Raw genomic sequence first — 20,724 nt, forward strand, 5'->3', positions numbered from 1 at the left:
AACGCATCTTTTAAAAAGAAAAGATGAAGTTTACAAACACCTATGAGCCACTGAAGTCCTCTCCACTTTGTCTGACTGCGAACATCCATCCGCTCAATAGGACGTGTCAGGGCAGCGCATGTCCCCTCACAAAAGACAATTGTGATTTAGACAAACATTGGGGGGAAAACATAAAGGCAAAGGTCAAGTCCTCTTTCAGTTCAAGTGTGCTCCGATTCACCTACAACACAACGGGGACAAAGAGTTTGCAGCTACCTCCGTTTATAAAAGGGGATGCGATTACCCGCCTTATGTGGTGGAACAGGAGGACGCTGATTCAAATAAGAAAATAAGAGGAGGAATATCCACAAATCAGCAGCAGGTTATTTGGACACCTCAACACACACACACACACACACACACACACACACACACACACACACACACACACACACACACACACACACACACACACACACACACACACACACACACACACACACCACCTCCCTCCACCCCCACCTACCCCACCCATCACCAACACGCATAAAGAAAGAAAGGAAGAGAAAGCAATTGCAACCTCAATTCCTAATGGGACATACAATAAACGTATTATTATTATTACTATTATTATTATTATTATTATTATTATTAAAAAAAATATCCATTCACTACAATTTCGGCATTTGGTCGTGCGTGTTTTTTTTTTTTTTTATATTTTATTTTATTATATTGCAAGTTCAATTATTTCTAGAACAGAGGGATTAGAAGAATAAGTAGTGTTAATTGCGCGGCAGGTATAACGAGCAGGTCTAATCCTTCTTCCCCCCTCTTTGTATTGAGTTTTTCTGGGCTTAATGAGTGGCAGGTAGGGCTGCTTCCTGCTTTCTCACATGCTCAAATAGGCCTCTCTCTCTCTCTCTCTCTCTCTCTCTCTCTCTCTCTCTCTCTCTCTCTCTCTCTCTCTCTCTCTCTCTCTCTCTCTCTCTCTCTCTCTCTCTCTCTCTCTCTCTCTCTCTCTCTCTCTCTCTCTCTCTCTCTCTCTCTCCTCTCACTGCTTGCAGTCCTGGACCCTGGCTGTGTACAGGAAACAATTGATTTTGAGCATAAAGTTAATTATGCTTAGAAATTAGACAGCCTCAGCGTTGAGTAAGGACCCAGAGGTTGATTTCCTGACAGCTCTTAACACACTCTCACATATCATTCATGCAATGTGCGTCTTTTTTTTTTTTTTTTTTTTTTTTACTATAGCCTGTGCGATAATGTGAGGGGAAAACGACACTTACCTCGTCTGTTCCTGCACTGTTTATGCTTATTTAGGCCTGTGTAGTCCTCAGCATAAAAATAATACGGGTAGTCATCTTTTTTTTAAATTTTTTTATCCAGCCTTAATGGGGAATTTAAAAAAAAAAAACAAATGGACAGAAATCCTTTTGGGCTTGGTTCTGCACTGGTCTGGAGTAGTTTCCCAGGCTACACAAATCAGTATATGAAGATAGCTTAAGCTCAAAGAATGTCGCAGTGGTGGGCTTATTATTGCAGGCAAGAGAAAAAAAAATCTTATTGAAACTTTTTCTTTTGATGAATTAACTCATGGACAAGGAGGATAAGCCTCGCAGAGCGTCTTCTGAGCTGAAGTACGAATAATAATAATATAAGAAAGAAGTCCTGCTTTGTGTTTCTTTGGACGGAATCAAGTGCCCATAATTCTTCTGGCGTTTTAAGATTCTCCAAATTACATAAAATAGAACTTTATGAATTATTATTGTCATTATTATGATCATTATTATTGTCGTTATTATTATTATTATTATTATTGTTATTATTGTCTTTGCTGCTGAAATAACGTGCCCCGCTGACCTCTCTGAGAGGGACTTTGGTCTGGTTTACGCGTCAAAGTGAAGCTGTCTGCCGCTGAAAGGCTTTTCTTTAATTCTATTACCGGACGTGGGCTCGCTTTGTTTCAATACTGTCGTATCAGAATGATTGACAAAGTAATAAACGCGTCATGCTGCTGCATCTGATTATGCTGCTGCATTTGCATTGGACATTGAGGGGGAATATGACAACCTTGACACACTGGGGATTTGCTCTGTCAAATAAACACGTCTCCAAGGATCTATATTGTTGCGGTGACAATACCTCCCATTCACTGAATTTCAAAGTGTTTTACGTTCGTGTCTTGGCGCAGGTTTGAGTGTGTGACGATGAGGACCTTTAGCAGACTCTGGGTCAAAGACAGGAACAAACAAAAAAAAAGTAATATGATGGAATGAATAAATAAATGCACGGCCTGGGCGGAAATTAAGTCTGCACTGGTGGCGACACTCTTCCATAATTAATATCTTCCCCCCCCTCCCCCCTCCTTCCTCTCCACCTCCTCTTCCTCTGTTCTCTCTTTCTTCGTTTCTCAGGTTCAGTCCTCCAAGTGCCTCTTGACGTTGTAGTGGTCACACAAGCTGCGTGCACTGCAAATAGACATGCCATTTGAACAAATCGTGCATTACACTGCGCCTTTTTTTTTTTTTTTTTTTTTATTAAAACAAGTGGGGAAATATTCTGGTCGGGTGATTTTACGTCGTGCAAACGTCTTCCAAAATATTATCAGACACTAAAAAAAAAGCGAATAAAATATACTCATTATAATTTCTACAATTTTTTTAAGATAAAAAAAAATACATATTTTTTAGATGGTTTTATGAAGACCTTTGCGGTGTAACCCTTGCAGAAAATTTGCATGCCCTTAAAAAAAATAACATTTAATACTTTCATACAGGCTATTGGCGTTATAGATGGAGGCCATTGATATCCCATGGCGTGCCCACCTACTGCAGGTGATCCTGGTGTCATAAGTGTCAGCGGTGGCCTGACATAAGTATAATAATAGTTAATAGAGCGTGATAGAGAGAATGGTATTAAACCTAACAAAGATGTGTCAAAAGCAAAAGTCTACGTCTTCATTAGCTTGATCTCCAAGGACCGTCGAACATTTCATTAGTGTGTAATTTATGAATGTTTGACAAATATTAAAGAGTATGTAAATATGAGAGGCATAATGTCTTTCCTGCGGGAGATGGCGAAATGACCCAAAGTCGTCGATACTGCTAGAGTGATCACATGCATTATGTTTCTTCTCAAACTGTGCATTTGCCTGTCTGTTTGGAACATATTTCCCATCTGACGTGTGAAATAGTGCAGATAAAGCAATGATTCATAATGCTGGCAGCATTTGCATCTCCTAATACTCGGTGTTATTTTGATATATGATGATATACTGTCTCCTTTATCGAGTGTAGAAACGCACTTTTGCCATTATGGCTTTGGTTAAATCAGTAGGAGGGTTTTTGTCCTAAAACGGTCCATTTCCTTGTTTGTGAAGCACTTCCAGCGCAGAGGCAGGAAAATGGTTATTTTATTTTTATTTCGGCAGCACTGGCCATCTCAACTTCTTCGCTTTGTTCATTGCAGAATTTCCCGCAACTTGCAAAACTTGACGAACGAGGCCTCCGGGGCCTTCAGATTTTGTTTGTTTTGAGCAGTTTTTTGTTTTGTTTTTGTTCTTATTTAATTGTCTATTTAAAAAAAAGTTTTAAAAAAATTACACAAAACGTAACAGACCTGTTCGTCCTGATTGCTGTTTTATGGCAGATGTTTGTGTCACCACACACTAGGATCACATCGAGGGCGACAGAAAAGACGATGATAAATTCAAAATATGATAAATTACTTCAGATCGATTTATTCGCCAAAGGGCAAGTCCTCAAATTCGTAACCATTTCTGCTGCATGACGCATGGCCCTCCTTTATGGAACTGAGGTCTGAGAATGTGGAGCTTATATACAAGATATTTGCATTTATTTTAGGTTTATAAATCTTGAATTGTTCTTAGTTTAAAAAAAAAAAAATTTTTTAATTAATTGTTTAAGAAAATGACACATGAACATTTTGTTCTACAGAAAATATCAGGAAGCAATCTAGTGCGCCATCAGACTCGTGTTTATAATGTAGCTGCTGCTCAAATAAAATGCACGTTTTAATTCCATATAATTTTTTCCCCTTTCTTCACATGCACACAAAAATGCCTGAAAAAAAACAACAAAAAAAACTGCAACAATATTTAGATGCGTATGTTTGCTCAAGTTGCAGCAACAAGTTTTTTTTTGTGTGTGCATATATTAAATGACTCGCATGAATAATAGGAGAGTAATCATCGCTCTTGTTAACTAGATAGTCTTCAGTTCAGGCAGCGAGATCAAATGAGAGAAGGAGATCTCGGATCAAAAGGGACCAAATAAGCGGGTCGCTGATTCATTTATGCAGCTGCATTGAGACCAAGGCCAACAGGCGTATCATACACTGAAAGGGAGCTGCTATTCAGAGTGCAGGTGTGAAGTATGTGGCACATTCTGCCATATAATGTGGAGGTTGTTGGAAATCCGTGTTCGGGCCTACAGGCGTCTGGGGGGCTGATTCGCTTTGGAGGGAGCCCGCTCATCTTTGAAAGTAAAGTAACTTAGTTTCCTGAAATGTGTGCATGACGGTAATCCTAAAACCTGGGGAGTGGATGGAGGGGTGGAGGAGAGGGGGTGCTCTGTGAGGTCTTATTGGCACAGATTTTTTTTTTTTTTTTTTTTTTTTTCTCCTTCAGGTTCTCCGGATTGTGACTTATGTGCAGTTTGCCTGCTATATACAAAAGCTACCGCAGGGGTGTAGCCTTAAACCTGCCTTAACTCTGCTTGCTCACCTTTTTATATGCGGAATACAGTTAATTTAGCTTTAAAGGCTGTCATAAATCTTTATGACGGAAGCTCCTGCTAGACTATATCAGCCATGTGATCGCGTAAATCCCCTCGGAAACTAACCCTGGTTGGTATCAGAATTAAATATTCAATATTCATGACGAGCTTTATGATTGCAGTTAACTTGTGGCTGTGCATTTTGACCTCGCTGCTGCACAATCCATCAAAGTCCAGGAAATAAAGTGTAGTGCTCCTTCAGGAGGAGAAGAGCAGAATATTATTATTATTATTATTTTATATATATTTAGATGCGAAAAAAAGTCAGGAAATTTCCAAATAGCGATGTTTTAAAAGATGTCTGTTAATCACATAGCCGTATTTCATACATACAATGTATTGTATTTATTTATTGACCAAAATAAATAGTAACAATGAATTCATCAGTATCCCTCCAGGATGTCAGTCTTATTATAACATCTCTTTTCAGCTTCTCTGGTCGCTCTATTGCACCTGTCTCTCTCTTTTTTTTACTTTCCATGCCAATTTCGGCCACTTCATTCCTGATAATTATAACCTGGTTGGTGTCGGAGGTGCTGATGGTGGAGTTGGAGCGTGGGGTGGGCGTGGAGGAAAAGGGGGAGGGGGGTGATGAGGGTGGTGTGACGGGGTGTGTGTGTGGGGGGGGGGGGGGGGTTAGTGAGCCTTTTACTCCTAGACTGCTAATCCCCCTATTAAAGGGGCTTTGTTCAATAATGCCGGACAGTTTCCGGAAGTAGGATTACCGCCTCCATTATTTTACAAAGAAATGATATTTCACACTCAAATGAGCCTTAGGATGCAGCCGTGGTGGCGAAAGGGTCTTGCAGGAAACGAAATAGATTCATTTTCTTCTTTTTTTTTTGTAGCGCTTTGGAAGTTGAAAACCTCCCCCTTCTTTTCTTTTTTTTTTTTTTTTTTTAACACCATCTCCTCTGTAATTAATGTGAATATGGATTTCCTGCATTGTCGCCACCAGTTTCCTGTTTTTGATTCCTAAATCGACTCACATTCGTGCAGTGCTGTCTCTCTCTCTCTCTCTCTCTCTCTCTCTCTCTCTCTCTCTCTCTCTCTCTCTCTCTCTCTCTCTCATGTACACTGCACTCCCCCCTTGCACACACACACACACACACACACACACACACACACACACACACACACACACACACACACACACACACACACACACACACACACACACACACACACACACACACACACACACACACACACACACACACCTGTTCTTGATTCCTGACCCTAAAGCTGATACCAGATCAGAGGTTGTCACTCAGCTGAAGGAAGCCCCGATGAGTGAACCCAATGGGATCAGTTGTTAAAGATTCTCTTCCTCAGCTCGAGCTGCCTCTGGTGTCCAGTGTCTGCACGCCGGGAATGTAACTTTTACAGTAAAAGCAAACACTCATCATATTTTATCTCTTGCCATGGTGCACGCGCGTCAGTTTGCACTTTAAGCAAAGTCCTTCGGATCCGAGCTGCTTTGCAACCAATCCCGCATGTACCCCTTCACTTTCTGACTGAAGACGGGATGTTTGTATTTGGTCAAAGCCGTAAATTATTAGGCGAAAAGGTCACTAAGCTGTTGCAGAGCAGACGTGCAGAGTCTTGAAGGACTGGGTTTTATATTTTTGTGTGGCTTCCAAATGAATTCTGAGCTGTTTTTCTTTTATCTGCGCCTGCAGTAAAGATCAAATTCAGAAACGCTAAAAAAAAAAAAAAAAAAAAAAAAAAAAAAAGGATAGTTCGCCATATCTAATTGACACACGGACCCCTTGCTTATTTTCCAATCAAGCAACCTTTTAAATGTTGCTTCTCCTTCACTTTCAGCGCTGAATGGAACATGTTTTTTACGCGACTCAGTTAGTTCTTGTCCATTTTGACGACTGGAACTAAAAGCTTTAGACGGCCCAATAGAAAGGAGCCCGACAAATCGGTGACAAAAGGCTTTCCGTGTCATCAACGTCGTTCAGACGACCCAGAAGAATCCCTCTGATATTAACTTCCACTTCAAAGACTTGCTTTTTCAATTGAGATCCAACTATCTTGTTGTTTTTTTTGGTTGTTTTTTTTTTTTCTTCTTCCTTATTTTCTTTCTTTTTCTTCTTTTTTCTTTTGCACTTACAAGAGCTGGTGCCAAAAGAAGCATCATCATCTTCTATTTGGTGTTTAGTGTTTTTTATGGGCTTTGCGTTGGGCCTCGTCCACGGAGCAAACCGTGATGAACTTAACCAAACTCTATAAACGTATCAAGAGTCGCAGCGGCGTTGTTTCCGCCCACTTGTGCCAAGCAGTCCAAGACCAGAGTAAAATGTAAACGTTTTTCTAGAAGTTTTGTTTTGCATGTTTCGTTTTCATTTATAGCGTTAAAACATTTCTGTCCGAATTCAAATTCACGGAGTTTAAGGCTGAAATAATTCATTTAAACCTCGATTATTGAAATGTTATCATTACAGGCAGCCCAGCTCTTTTGGCTTTATGTATTTAATGTATGGAGCCTAAAATATGATTATGGTTAAATGTATCCATTGAGCATTTCGGTCCTCTTGCAGTGAAAGTCTATTATGGTGTGGGACAACTGCGTTTCAGCGGCTTCTCCTTTGATTCTCGTAAAGTAGGCCTGCAGCAAAAGAATATATTTTTCTTCTTTATACTGCCCTCGTCTGCAGCATAAAGGACATAGATTACCGTTTCCTACCCCATGGGAAGCAAATATTACATTCTTTAGAGCGGGCTTTTGAGTCCACGGACTTGGCCCCATATCATTTGAGTTTGACTTGGCTATTGCTATAGAAATCTTAATTCACCATGAGGATTCACCGTCGTGAAAAAAATGGCTCTTTGTACCAAATGCTCTTTGAAGTCTGGATCAGAATATTGTAGCCTTTCATCAAACTCTGCCCACGTTTGCATGAAACCACAGCTCAGCTGAGTAAGTAAGATTTAACACAAGGGGAGCACAACTCAGACCGCCCCCTTTACCGGGAAACACTTTAGAAAATAAAGACTTGAAATGTAACGTTCGGTACATGTTGAAAGTTTTAGCTGAATCTGAACCGCACATAATGTTGCTGGTGTATTTAAAAAAAAAAAAAAAAAAAAAAAGAAGCAACAGATTTTTAAAGGGAAATATTTTCCAAGACAAAAACAAACAAACAAAAAAAGTCCCAAAAGTGATCATCTTCAGGATCCTTGATAAATTCCACACCCGAGTAGCTCAGAGGTTTCACTTTTGTCATACAAGATTTATTCAAAATACTCACAAATTACAAGGCAGTTCGGTACGCATTTTGAGTGCCGCTCGATTTCAGATATTAAAAAAAAAAAAAAAAAAAAAAAAATATTGACGACAATGATACAAAATCACAGAATGCCCACTTTGATAAAACATTTATAATTTCACGTTCGTATATCAAATACTGCAGGCGTATGAAACAGCTGAATTGTTCACCCTCTGCACAAATGGGGAAAATATGATGCTGTAAACATAAAATGTTTGTACAAATAACAGCAGTATTCAGTAAGAAACTGCTGCCAGACAGATGCTTACAAAACTATCAACATCAACACATCGAAACTTACAAAATTTACAAATGTACATTTTTGCTCTAATTGAAACATGCACTTTGGTTCGATAATACAAAATCCTTCAATGTCAGGTCGAAAAAATAAATAAAACATATTGAAGTCAAAACTTGAATTTACAAAATCATTTTACACCAACATGCCTAGCCTACAATATTGTACCACGTAGTCTAACAGATTTACACGACTCTCTCCACAAGTGGACCAGTGGGCCGTCAGGGCGTTCAGGCACTGAGCCAACCATTTTGAATTACTGAGGTTTGAAAATATATTCATTTTATTGTGCCTGGAAATTAGCACGTCTTTAAGGTTTGCACATTTTTTTTTTCCTTCCAATGTGGTTAAATGCGTCTCTTGGCTCTAGGTGTCTGTTTGGTGGCTCATCCAAAAAAACAAAAGGGGCACCAGTGGGCCCTCACAGGCGTATAGGCACCAAAGCCAAACCTTTTTTTTTTTTTTTTTTTTTTTAATTTTTTATAGTTGAGCTTTTCAAAATATGTTCTGTTACTTCGAGCACCGCGTTGGAGCTTCGTTGGGTTAAAACGCGTCCCTCGGCTCTGGGTTTCTGTAAGGTGGCCCGTCTGTGGGGTCGGGTGTGGAGTGCCCACTGGGTGGTGTTTGGGCGCCGCTGGCACCTGAACTGTGGCACACGTACCATTCACTTAAATTCGCGGGCTGGGAGGCTCCCACCGGCTCCGACAGCACCGATGAGCCCCCTGGCTCCCGGCCCAAGTCTGAGGAGGGGGACACCAGGGAAGGGGTCGACGACTCGTAGCCGGAGCTGGGCGGAGGCGACTTGCAGTGCACCTTCATGTGTTTCCTCAGGGAGCTGGGGTGTGTGTAGGACTTATCGCAGCCTCTCACTTTGCAGTTGTAGGGCTTATCGCTGGTGTGAACGTGGGAGTGCTTTTTCCGGTCACTGCTGTTGGCGAAGCGTCTGTCACAGCCGTCAAATTCACATTTGAAGGGCTTCTCACCTGGTAACAGTGATAGAGACATGGATCAAATATAAATCAGGGAGTAAAGCATTTAACATGTATTTGATATTCATCTTGAGGCACAGTGTTAGATATATATCAATCTATTTATTTCCTAGTATCTCCCAGTTTTTTTTTGTTTTTTTTAGCAATTTATTAAAGTAGGCTATTTGAGAGAAATACTTTTTGTTAAATACTAACAATCTGAGCAACCTGACCTTATGGATGCAGAGGCTTAAAATACACTATGCAAACAAATAGTTAAGAACGTGTGACCCAAAAATATGTAAATAAATAAGCAAACATGTTGGACTTTGTTAACTGGTAAAATAACAGCTGCAGTAATTATTATTATTTTTTTTTTTTAACTTTTCTAATTCCATTTTATAAAATGTCCGTGCATCTCCAGTACACACACTCCCCTCCACTTGTAACTGTAAAAAAAAGTTTGCCTAGTTGGAGAGACCTGCCCTGAGTCTGGTGTAAACAGGAGGGCTGAGCCCCTGCTGTCCTGGGTCTGTACCTGGCGTCTGCATGCATCCAGACATACGTCAAAACAGACAAGCTATGAGCACAGACATAGCAGGCCCAAAACCAACTAAAAATAATGACAAATGAAAGCATTGCCACAGCCAGCCCTTTCCCTACTGTGTGCTAAAGCAGCCTGTCTGCTGTTTGAATCCTGCAAATGGCCGTGGACTGGGTCTAATTTTGCGTCTTAATAATAAGTATTTCTACCTGATTATGACAGGGCAAAAAAAAAAAAAAAAAAAAAGACAATCTGAATAAATTACACGGAAATCATCCACTGCTGATTTTTCTCCTCCGATTAAAGCTTTTGAGAATATGTAATTGCCTCTGTCTAATTACACTTGCGGGTTGAATATCAATTTGACCTTCAGCTGTTGGGTTGAGAGAGCCAATCAAGGATATTAGTGTAGTACAAGAAACCTTCGAGGAACAGACCCCAGGGGCAGCCCCAGTCATAACCACACTTTCGGATAGGTTTTAAACATGATACCAAAAGACCAGGCCCCTTGGGAGTCAACACACAGAAATAATTTAACAGATTTGTACTTAGGTAATGTGAGCAAATTATATGAATAATACATAGGGTGCAGAAATGGAGCAGAGGGGGAGTCCCATGCAGCCACCGATACAAAAAAGAAGTAATGTCATTGTATTAATTTCTGACTCGACATTTTGAGGCCTTTTTTTCCCTCCTAGATCCACAGCACGTCACTGGGTCACAGAGCTAAGCAGCCATGTTGCACCATTATATGTTTTTACAGTTAAATCAGAGCTGCTTCGAGCTGCATTATACACATCAGTCCTTGTACACGCAGTCAGCTGTGTTAACCTGTTGGTAAACCGTTTTAGTCGTGTGCACTTGTCAACTTGTTGCTTTGGCTGCAAAGATCATCCTAAAAGCACAATTTCACCAGCACACACTGTCCGAACGCTCTATCAAATTAAAAGCAAAGCAAGGCTTCAAACGCAGAAATGCAAATGCAGAATTTGAAAATACAACTAATCTCTTCTTAAGAATTTAACATTCCAATCTTATCTATCTCTTAGTTTTAATATTATGTATTAAACCAGAGGAACATAGCTAATAAACAACAAGTAGCCCACTAAACGCAAATAAAATCATCACCACCACATCATCATATCAGTTACTGAATGTGAAGATGCACCTTTCCAACTTTGCTGCCAGTCATGTCTGGCATGCACTAAGCTACTTGGACGAGACCTGACGTGGGCCTCAGTCTTTGTGCTGTGGTGTAAACAAGAGGTTGAACCGTCAAACGCCTGAGTGAGCTGTACCATAATCCCCAAACCCAACCTTTGTGAAACTTGCGAGCACTGATGCAACTCATAACAAACAGGTGGCCAGTATAGCTGTTGCGTCCTGATGTATCAGCGGCGCAGACTGATTAATTGCAGCGGGTCATTAGCGTATATTCAAATACGTAAAATCCAAGAAAATTAAATGAAAGCAATTTTTTTTTTTTAAACACCTCAACATTTGTCAAAACATTATTTCACTTGAGCCTAGATTATATGCAAAGCAGATATTTAAATTTCAATATTTTATCGTACAAATTTCAGTGCATTACCAACATTTTTGCAGCATTTCCTTGTATGAATATATAACTACTGACCTGTGTGCGTCCTTTTGTGAATCTTTAGATTCTCGGATCTTGCAAATACTTTCCCACAGCCAGGGAACGGGCATGGAAACGGTTTCTCCCCGGTGTGCACTCGAATGTGATTCACAAGTTTGTACTTTGCTTTAAATGGTTTGCCTTCCCTCGGACACTCTTCCCAAAAACATATATGGCTCGCTTGCTCCGGTCCTCCAACGTGCTCTACCGTCACATGCGTTACGAGTTCGTGCATGGTGCTGTAAGTTTTGGAGCAAAGTTTCTTCGGCGAGTGCTCCGGCTCCAGCCATTTGCAAATCAGCTCTTGCTTTATCGGCTGCCTCATGTAGCGGAAAAAAGCACCGGCTCCGTGGTGGTGGTGAGCGCTCAGATTCATATTCAGATTCAGACCACCGTAGCCATGCAAAGGCGAGGCGGAGAACGGATCAGCCCTGGAACTTGCCACTTGACTCAAGTGATCAGACCTAACGTACATTTCTCCAGGTAGTCCTAACCTTATTTGTCCATTCAATGCTTGGCCACCCGGTGATCCGCTAGAAGGCTGCTCGTGGTGGAGTCCGGAGAAGAGGGTATGGTTCCCGGCGTCAGGGTGATGATGACCATAGTGTCCGGGATAGCTACCTGTTGTTGAGACAAACATTCCGTGGTGAGAGGCTGAACCAGCAGACTGGTCAGTCAGTACTGGCATGGCTTGAGCTGTCAGATCTCTCCGGATGAGGAAATCCCTACCTGCGGATAGAGCCTGGGCCGTGTGAGACATAGAATAGGGGACCGATGTCGCCTGAACCGGGCCAAAAGCTCCCGTTTGACTGGAGACCACTTCACTGTGGCCTGCCATATGATGATTGTGGTGGTGGTGATGGTGGTGGGGATAATGATGGGCTGGGCTGATTTTGAGGGCCGCGGAGTGCCCCATGTGTTCTGGCCCGAATGGACTCGGCCCCAGGCGGGGTTCCGCAGTAATCTCCCCAGGGTGCGAGTGAGCCATTGAGTGTGGATGGCTGCTGAACCCCGGGAAGCCTGTCACGCTCTGAGGGGTATGGTGGTGATGATGGTGATGGTGGTGAGCCCCTGCCAAGTCAACTAATCTCAGCGCCGTGTTCCGTTTGGAAAACGTAGGGTCCATCACGGGGCTTCCCAATGCATCCACGCTCATTACTTCCTAATTTTAGAATAACGTGACAGCAGGCAAAATAATAATGATGATGACAAATATATTTTAATCGCAATGAAAAATAAAGAAAAAAAAAAACTTTATAAAGTTAAGTCTATCTGCAGACTACATGGAATCCCATTCGGTTGAGAGGCAGCAGCAGGACGCTTTGATACTGAATAGAGATTCATGGTAGGCGCTGCAGCCCGTGGAGCTAAACAATCACCCTGCGCTCTAATTGGTCAGAGCTCTGTGATTGACGTCACCAGTGACAGTTTCCAACGTGAAGAAAAATGTCTTAGTGACAGCAAGCTGCCAGCGCGCATGCGCAGTGCCTCAGGCAACGCTTGAGAAAATAGTTGTTATGCAAAGGTTATTGTACAATAAAACTCCTAAAAAGTTGATCCAGATATACAGTCGCCTTTCTTTTGTCACAGCGAACAAAGGCTGCGCGGCTATGAAATAGCAATTTCCCCACTTTGATTATGCGATTACAAAACAGACTGCCTCGCAAGAGTATGCATATTGTCACTATAAAAGTTGTAAGGATCATAAATAATGCAGTGATATCTTCATTTTGCGCTGCGACGTCTGAAGGACCACTTTACGCACAAATTACGCACAACTTTACGCACGTAAAAGATCGGTTTCAGCGGAGAAAAAAAACTTGTGAAAAGGAAAACTCCACGTCGGAGTTTAAAATTGTCCGGAGTACATACCATTAATGTGCGCTTTAATAAATCCCCATATTTACATATCCAGCCGTTTGCCCTTCACGCGCACTACACTGACTCCGTGCTCTGCCTGGTGGGATCCGTGTGTACGTGTGAATGGAGCGAGCTGCGGCCATTGTCCCGAGGAAAAAAAAATTAATGGACGGGACCTGTTGTTATGATCCGGGGTAATTTTGCTTTAGACACAGGACGGCAGCAGATGAGGGTCACAGGAGGTGGTGTCTTTGCAGACTTAAGTTCTAAATAAAACGTGTGTGTACTGTAAGTATTGGTTACTATAATCTTATACTACAAAAGATAAAACTCTGTATTAGTATTTTTTTTTTCCTGTTTTTCTTTGAACGCTTAAAAGAAGATATTAATTCTTCTGGATCATAACAAAATGCCGTACCGTTTTATAACTCCTTTTCCACTCATTGTCGTTTTATTTTTTACACGGACTGTGGTTTTTTTTAACTGCCAGCCGACAAGAAAGACCGTTTAAAAAAATGCAGTGTGTGGCTATTAAAATGTTGAGTAACGTGTGGATGTTACAGCACACGGATTTGAGTCTTCAGCACGGCGGACTTTTCATGTTTAACAATCCTGCATGATCCAAAATTGTAATAATTTTCTTGGAGTATCCCTTCAGTGGATATAAGATTTTTTTTTTTTTTTCAATGGTTCTAATACTTTCATAACTTAAACATTTATTGCTTTTTAAGTTTTTCAGTTATGTCATGTTTGTTCCAACCCAAAGTGTGTGGACGACTCGGGGTTTGTTTTGTTTTTGTAGGTTTGGACTGAACGTTGAATATTTGTCGTTTCAGACAAAAGAGCAAATTACTGCGTGAAGTGACCATAAAGAAGTTATAGATATAGTGTCGATCAATTTGATGTCAAATATGAAGTGTTTTTTTTTTAATAGTGTTATCTGACTTCTGCGGCCGTCAAAAGTAATTTGTCAGGGTTGGAAGACTACAAGTCAAATGTATAGTCATATTCGCTCGTCAGTGTTTTAACTGCTTCACACTTCTTATTTTCGTTGAGAAGAAAATCAAGTGATCATGATAGTAACTTGTGTTATTGGATGGCTCAATGTGTCCTTTTCAGATATAGTAATTACAATAAAGTAATTAGCTGAGTTTTGAATAAGAGGAGACTCATCAACGTTTCTGTGTGGAAAAAAAAATTTGTTGCAGAACTATATTCCTCGTGGCTATTTCCTTGAATTGACTCGTCAAAATCTTTGCTGACAGCGTCATATCCAGCACGTTAGAAATTGAGTCAATATTTTGAGACATGACGGATCTAAAAGATGTTTATTAAATGGCCTTTGCGCATGGGGTTCACGAGGCTCACAGCTGTAGCCTTCAGAGGCATCATAGGACCAGCGTAATGCAAAACTTTGAAGTGCTATTTGTGGTCCAAGTTGTGCATGCAGTCACTCACGTCTGGAGACAAGTAAGCAGGGGAGTTAGTTGAATGAGATCCTAAACAAAACAGCTGAATATTGCAGCGAGGTCTAATAAAACGTCGCTTTAGCTGCTTTGGCTTAACTGCTTTCACTGTAAATCCGTCAGTAAATATCTCTTGGTAACAGTTTTAATTTCAGTACGTGATCATGGCACTAAACGGTTATTGGTAATTTAATTATAGTGCTTTTTTTTTTAACTCATTACATTTAGATATGTTACGTTCATTTTGAGGCATGTTAAGACACTTTAAATGCGCTCTGAAAGTTATGCATAATTCCACCAACTCTTGACTTGACACGTACTTTCCAATTTAGCCTCACTTGTTGCTGAGTGTCTGGCCGCCAATTTTGCCATTCTTACCGTTTTCCACCTGTTGAAAGATTCCTCCAAATTTTGTGAAGCAGAATAGTGGGATGGCTAAATAGTGGGATTGCAGTTGTAGGTCTACTTGTTAAGTTGAGAACACCAAAACTTCCTCTCTTTCCTTGGTCTCCTAAGACTGACTTGGAGAATGCCTTGTAGAAACTATCGTCTAGTAGCCAAGAAGATATTTTAATGGTTTGCATGGCACGTCTGTGCATGTGGCTTTGAACTCTAGCAGCCGGAGGTTCCTGCAGAGAGCGCCGCAAATCCCACTTGATAACTTCGACAACCCACAACGTTTTACACACAGGCTATGCATCACTGGCTTGCAAAAAATGAGTAAGTTGCACAAGCACAGCCAAACCGTGATGGATACATTAGGCATAGTAGGAGATCCAAGTTAAATACTGGCCCATATATATTCAAGGTAACCTCTATGAACGTGGGGTGAGCATGATGTGGAAATCTAAAGCACAGATGTTCCACCGGTGTGAGCAGCACTGGACGCAAAAACATTGTGTTCAAGTGAGACAGAAACACAGTGTTCTCAGGAGGCAGAAGAACTATAAACGTTATGTGGGTTTCGTCCAAAGTAAAAGGGATGAGCTCATAATCAGAGGGCTTTTAAGAGAGTGTTGGCTGTGGGCAGACTTTATATTGAAGCTCAGGGTCTCCCAAATACGTCAACGTCACCTCTCCATACGTGTACCTGACACACGAATGAGGGTCCACGTTAAAGTGCTGCAAGGTTTGTTGACTGTTCTGACTGCTGTCACTCCAACCCACGTGCAATAAATCAAAACAATGTAAAATCTATCTGTCTATCTATCTATCTATCTATCTATCTATCTATCTATCTATCTATCTATCTATCTATCTATCTATCTATCTATCTATCTATCTATCTATCTATCTATCTATCTATCTATCTATCTATCTATCTATCTATCTATCTATCTGAGCGCTTAATTATACAAAACGTTACCAATTATACAACAAAAGAGCATGCTTGGTAATCTCATGGTCTCATGTTAACAAAGACAATCTGACACTTTTTTTTTTTTTTTTTTTTTTTTTGGTGGCTGCAAAACATGCTTTGACTTTTCTACGGGGCCCGTTGTTGTCTTGTGTTCTTCCACTTTTGTTTTGCTGTTATTCAGCCTTTTAACCAAATTCACAGTCAGCAATCTCACAATATCTGGAATTGATGATGCAAAGAGGCCAATAGAAGTGTGGGCCCTGCACCGTGGATTGTTATTTGGTGAGTGGATGTTATTGGGGGGAAAGGGGCTGCGCCAATCAGCGAGCAGCTCCGGGCCCACATGACTACCCCCCTCCTCTCCCATTCATCAGGGCTGGACTGTGTTGTCTTTTCAATTCATTTATCTGCAGGAATGATTGCGACTATCAGTCTAGAGCTCACCGCCTGACTGAGGAGGTGAAAGTTGCGCCACAGGAAGATAAACCGCAAAAGACAATATTGCATGTATACATGATTTTGCGTGTGCATCGGATGAGCGGTATAGGGGAATTCCTCGCGTCTTAAAAAGTAAACAGAAAATCGGTGGATTCGAGAGTTTGCTCAGTCCAGTGAGGTCCAAGAGACACAGAGAGGGGGAGGAAGAATATCTGTGCGTGGTTTTTTGATTTCTGCTCTCAGTCGTCTCGGCGAGTCTAGACTGAAGATGCTCTTGGACGCAGGACCGCAGTATCCCACCATAGGAGTCACTACTTTCGGCTCCTCACGGCATCACTCAACAGGCGAAGTCACAGAGAGAGAAGTGGCGTTGGGGATAAATCCGTTCGCGGATGGGATGGGCGCCTTCAAAATCAACCACAGCTCCCACGATATTGGCTCCGGACAGACGGCGTTTTCCTCCCAGGCGCCGGGCTACGCAGCGGCCGCTCTGGGACACCATCACCACCCGACCCACGTTGGCTCTTACTCCACGGCGGCTTTCAACTCCACCAGGGACTTTCTCTTCAGAAATCGGGGTTTCGGGGATGCCACCGGGGCGCAGCACAGTTTGTTCGCCTCCGGAAGTTTCGCAGGGCCACACGGACACTCAGATGCAGCGGGGCACCTGCTCTTCCCGGGGCTCCACGAGCAAGCAGCGAGCCACGCGTCTTCCAACGTGGTCAACAGCCAGATGCGGCTGGGCTTCTCGGGGGACATGTACGGACGGGCCGATCAGTACGGCCACGTTACGAGCCCGAGGTCCGACCACTATGCTTCGACCCAGCTGCACGGCTACGGCCCCATGAACATGAATATGGCCGCACACCACGGAGCAGGGGCCTTCTTTCGATACATGAGGCAGCCGATCAAACAAGAGCTCATCTGCAAGTGGATCGAGCCGGAGCAGCTAACGAATCCCAAAAAGTCGTGCAACAAAACTTTTAGCACGATGCACGAGCTGGTGACCCATCTGACAGTGGAGCATGTGGGGGGACCAGAGCAGACCAACCACATTTGCTTCTGGGAGGAATGCGCCCGAGAAGGAAAGCCATTCAAAGCCAAATACAAACTTGTAAATCATATCAGAGTACACACCGGAGAAAAGCCCTTTCCGTGTCCGTTCCCCGGCTGTGGCAAAGTATTTGCTCGATCGGAAAATCTAAAAATTCACAAAAGGACTCACACCGGTAAGAACCGCACAGATTGACCCTTTTTTTTTTTTTTTTTTTTTTTTTAACTGCTTGATCAGTAGTGACTATATACCCTCCAAAATATGCATGCGATCTGGGTTATTAGTATTTATCAGGCAGCTAGCGTTTCCTTATTGACATGTGATTCAGTGCAGTTGTTGACAGGAAATATGTCACATGCTTTTTCATAGTGTTATAATTCTATATGAAAAGTGTGATTTGTAATAGATATTTAAATGTAATGAATTGAATTTATTCATTACTCTAGGTGGGTTTAAATCAGATGTATTTACGGCCTAAATGCAGCAGGCAATAGTTGTCTGTAAAGGACAAAGAAAAAAATGTACAAGTAAAAAAAAAAAAAAATTAAATTCTATTATTAAGTTAGACTTCTGTTTTACCTGTTAAATAATGTAAACTAAATTGTGTGTGACAATTTTTTTTTTATTTTAAATGCTACCCGTGTTAAATATTGTATTTCTGTCTATTTAGGTGAGAAGCCTTTTAAGTGTGAGTTTGAAGGCTGCGACAGGCGATTTGCAAACAGCAGTGACCGCAAGAAACACATGCACGTCCACACGTCGGACAAGCCCTATCTCTGCAAAATGTGCGACAAGTCATACACACATCCCAGCTCCCTCCGAAAACACATGAAGGTAAAACACAAGGTTGTCATTTTCTTCTGTTTACTTGACTAAAAAAAAAAAAAAAATGATGTACAATTTTAAAATGTTTTTGCTGCTTCAAGTCTCGACTGGAAATTAGGATAAAAACATTTATATTGTGTGATATTATAAGATGTTCCAGCTTTTATTGCATGTCCTTTTTTTTTTTTTTTTTTTTTTTTTTACACAGAGGGATAAACATAAGTTAATTTGAATTGACACTTTCTTTTTTTTGTTTCTTCAACCGATAAATCAGATTAAGATCCTAATGAGAATAATTATGTTTTGGGTATGCTTTGTTTTATGATGTCCAAAACGGTCAGATTAGCAGTTTCAATTTCTTTTGATGAAATTCTTTGTCTTTGTCTTGTATTTGTACCAACAAAAAAAAACAAAAAAAAACAAAACGAAGACAAACATCCATATGCAGCGTGATTTCTAAAACATTTCTCTCATTATTCGCAGGTCCACGAATCCACCAATCCAGCACCGCAGCCATCTCCAGCGGCCAGTTCAGGGTACGAGTCCTCCACACCTCCCACCATAGTATCACCGTCCACAGAGAACCAGAGCAGCAGCTCCATATCACCAGCAGCCTCAGCAGTACACCACACAACCAGCCACAGCACGCTGTCGTCAAATTTCAATGAATGGTACGTGTAAATATTTTTGAAAAAAAAAAAAGAAAAAGAAAGCGGGAAAAAAAAGAGAAAAGAAAGACTGCAGAGTTTAAAAAAAAAAAAAAAAACTGCTTGGAATCAAAGACTTTATAAAGTCAGCTAGTGAGACATGGACTGAGAAAACACGGGAGGCCCAAACGATCAATTAAAGGCTGTCCTAATGTCAGTGAAAGAGAATGCATGGACAAAAAGGAGGCAAGGACAGCCACCAAGTTCAACTTTTTTTTTTCCCTCAATATTCCTTCGAGTCTTTATTTTTACGGAGAGACTACTCAAAAGAGATCTCAAAAAAAGCATGCTACCTGCGGGTAGAGGCCTGAATTTTTGTACATAAAGATTTCACCAAGTTGGAAAAAAAATGTTAATATTTTATTTTGTAAATAGTTCTATCACAGTTTAAGGGAATTTGTGAAAATGTGGTCCCTAGATATATGGAAAAATGAGATGGTTTTAAGAATATTGCGATGAAGACTTCATTGAAAAGAATGTTATAGTTGTGTACCAAATGTGAATTATTCAGTATTACTACAGTCTACACGTCGACCTAACCGACTCTTAGTATTAATGTGCTTTTGTAGCCTATTCAGTGCAACATTTTCGTCCAAGGTCCAGTTTGAGTAGCACAGTATCATTGTTGTTATTTAATGTCATGTCGATAAATCGTGTAGTGAAAGCCTGAAATTCCGTGTCAATCTGTTTATGTATGTGATAACTATAAAATCTCTGTCAATTGCTTTGTCTGAAAGGAAGTATTATTACATGTAAGTAGCTCAATTTTCCATATTTATCCGCATGTAAAGGACCGGTAACATGTTAGAAATGATCGGTATTTATGGAGAAATGCGCTCGTATGTAAAATTTAGTTTACAAAAAAATGTTTGGATACATTTCGTACTATATTAAAGGATTACAAAATACAATAATGACATGCGTTGGAGGTTATTGGTTTCATTAGTGTTTGAGGTTGATCTCAACATGAGTGCTGTGTCGAACTATAAAGGAATCTTTTTATATCATCAAATTTAATCATTAACTGCAGACCAAAACAAACCTTTTCCACCATAATAATCCATGCAGTGCAGTTGCAGTGACGGGAATTATTGCATGTTTAGTTGCACGAATAATTTAAATTCTTTATTTTGTGTGTGCTCGCATGCTTTTGCAAGTGTGTGTGTGTGTGTGTGTGTGTGTGTGTGTGTGTGTGTGTGTGTGTGTGTGTGTGTGTGTGTGTGTAAGTGTGTGAGAGGCAGCAGCTCTTTTAAAGCTAAAGGCTTTACGTGTTTTAAACAGCACTGTCACAACTTTCCTGACAGTGTGATAATAAGTAAATTCACTCCCCCTTTCTGCATCTTCTGTTTATCCAAAATTAACATCCGACACTCTGCCCTGCAGTAATGTGCAAATTAAATCGATTAATCACGGCGGTTGTTCCTCAGTGCAAACCGGAATATTTTGCGTTACTTAATTGTTCGGGAATCTAATTTTCAAATTTAATTTATTTTATTTTCTGCCGTTTGTCGG

At 41.0% G+C, this 20,724-nt stretch overlaps 3 protein-coding genes across 5 annotated transcripts in view; 2 read left to right on the forward strand and 1 right to left on the reverse strand.

Annotated features, from left to right (window-relative positions):
* Positions 1-7,989: 7,989 nt before the first annotated feature.
* Positions 7,990-13,331, reverse strand: zic4 (zic family member 4). 2 transcript variants are annotated; one of them, XM_069703545.1, is made up of 3 exons: positions 12,232-13,331; positions 11,500-12,123; positions 7,990-9,334 (listed from the first exon to the last, which is right to left on the reverse strand). In XM_069703545.1, the coding sequence occupies exons 1-3, from the start codon at positions 12,656-12,658 to the stop codon at positions 8,895-8,897; spliced, it is 1,491 nt and encodes a 496-aa protein (XP_069559646.1). In that variant the 5' UTR covers positions 12,659-13,331; the 3' UTR covers positions 7,990-8,894. The 2 variants fall into 2 exon arrangements, with proteins under 2 accessions (XP_069559646.1, XP_069559645.1); XM_069703544.1 differs by having other exon boundaries at positions 11,500-13,330.
* Positions 13,332-13,491: 160 nt separating this feature from the next.
* agtr1b (angiotensin II receptor, type 1b) overlaps positions 13,492-20,724 on the forward strand; it is a 110,075-nt gene continuing 102,842 nt past the window's right edge. The window contains exon 1 of the mRNA XM_069703559.1: positions 13,492-13,650. The gene's annotated coding sequence lies outside the window, so the exon portion shown is untranslated. The remainder of the gene's footprint in view (positions 13,651-20,724) is intronic.
* On the forward strand, positions 16,597-20,126 carry zic1 (zic family member 1 (odd-paired homolog, Drosophila)). 2 transcript variants are annotated; one of them, XM_069703551.1, is made up of 3 exons: positions 16,597-17,855; positions 18,351-18,526; positions 18,989-20,126. In XM_069703551.1, exons 1-3 carry the CDS (start codon positions 16,895-16,897, stop codon positions 19,184-19,186), a joined length of 1,335 nt encoding a protein of 444 aa, XP_069559652.1. In that variant the 5' UTR covers positions 16,597-16,894; the 3' UTR covers positions 19,187-20,126. The 2 variants fall into 2 exon arrangements, with proteins under 2 accessions (XP_069559652.1, XP_069559653.1); XM_069703552.1 differs by having other exon boundaries at positions 16,599-17,855; positions 18,351-18,514.

The sequence above is a fragment of the Brachyistius frenatus genome, unplaced genomic scaffold, assembly GCF_029030835.1.
Source record: "Brachyistius frenatus isolate BFR_SWC_R1_liver_20210118 unplaced genomic scaffold, ASM2903083v1 Contig_47, whole genome shotgun sequence".
Lineage (NCBI taxonomy): Eukaryota > Metazoa > Chordata > Actinopteri > Embiotocidae > Brachyistius > Brachyistius frenatus.

Bases quoted from the DNA above. Each gene is read 5' to 3' on its own strand.
- zic4 (XM_069703544.1), bottom strand. From the start codon at position 12,658: ATGAGCGTGGATGCATTGGGAAGCCCCGTGATGGACCCTACGTTTTCC. The intron at 9,335-11,499 runs GTCAGTAGTTAT...CACTGTTACCAG, and splicing joins TCACAAAAGGACGCACACAG to GTGAGAAGCCCTTCAAATGT.
- zic1 (XM_069703551.1), top strand. From the start codon at position 16,895: ATGCTCTTGGACGCAGGACCGCAGTATCCCACCATAGGAGTCACTACT. The intron at 17,856-18,350 runs GTAAGAACCGCA...CTGTCTATTTAG, and splicing joins TCACAAAAGGACTCACACCG to GTGAGAAGCCTTTTAAGTGT. The intron at 18,527-18,988 runs GTTGTCATTTTC...CATTATTCGCAG, and splicing joins ACATGAAGGTAAAACACAAG to GTCCACGAATCCACCAATCC.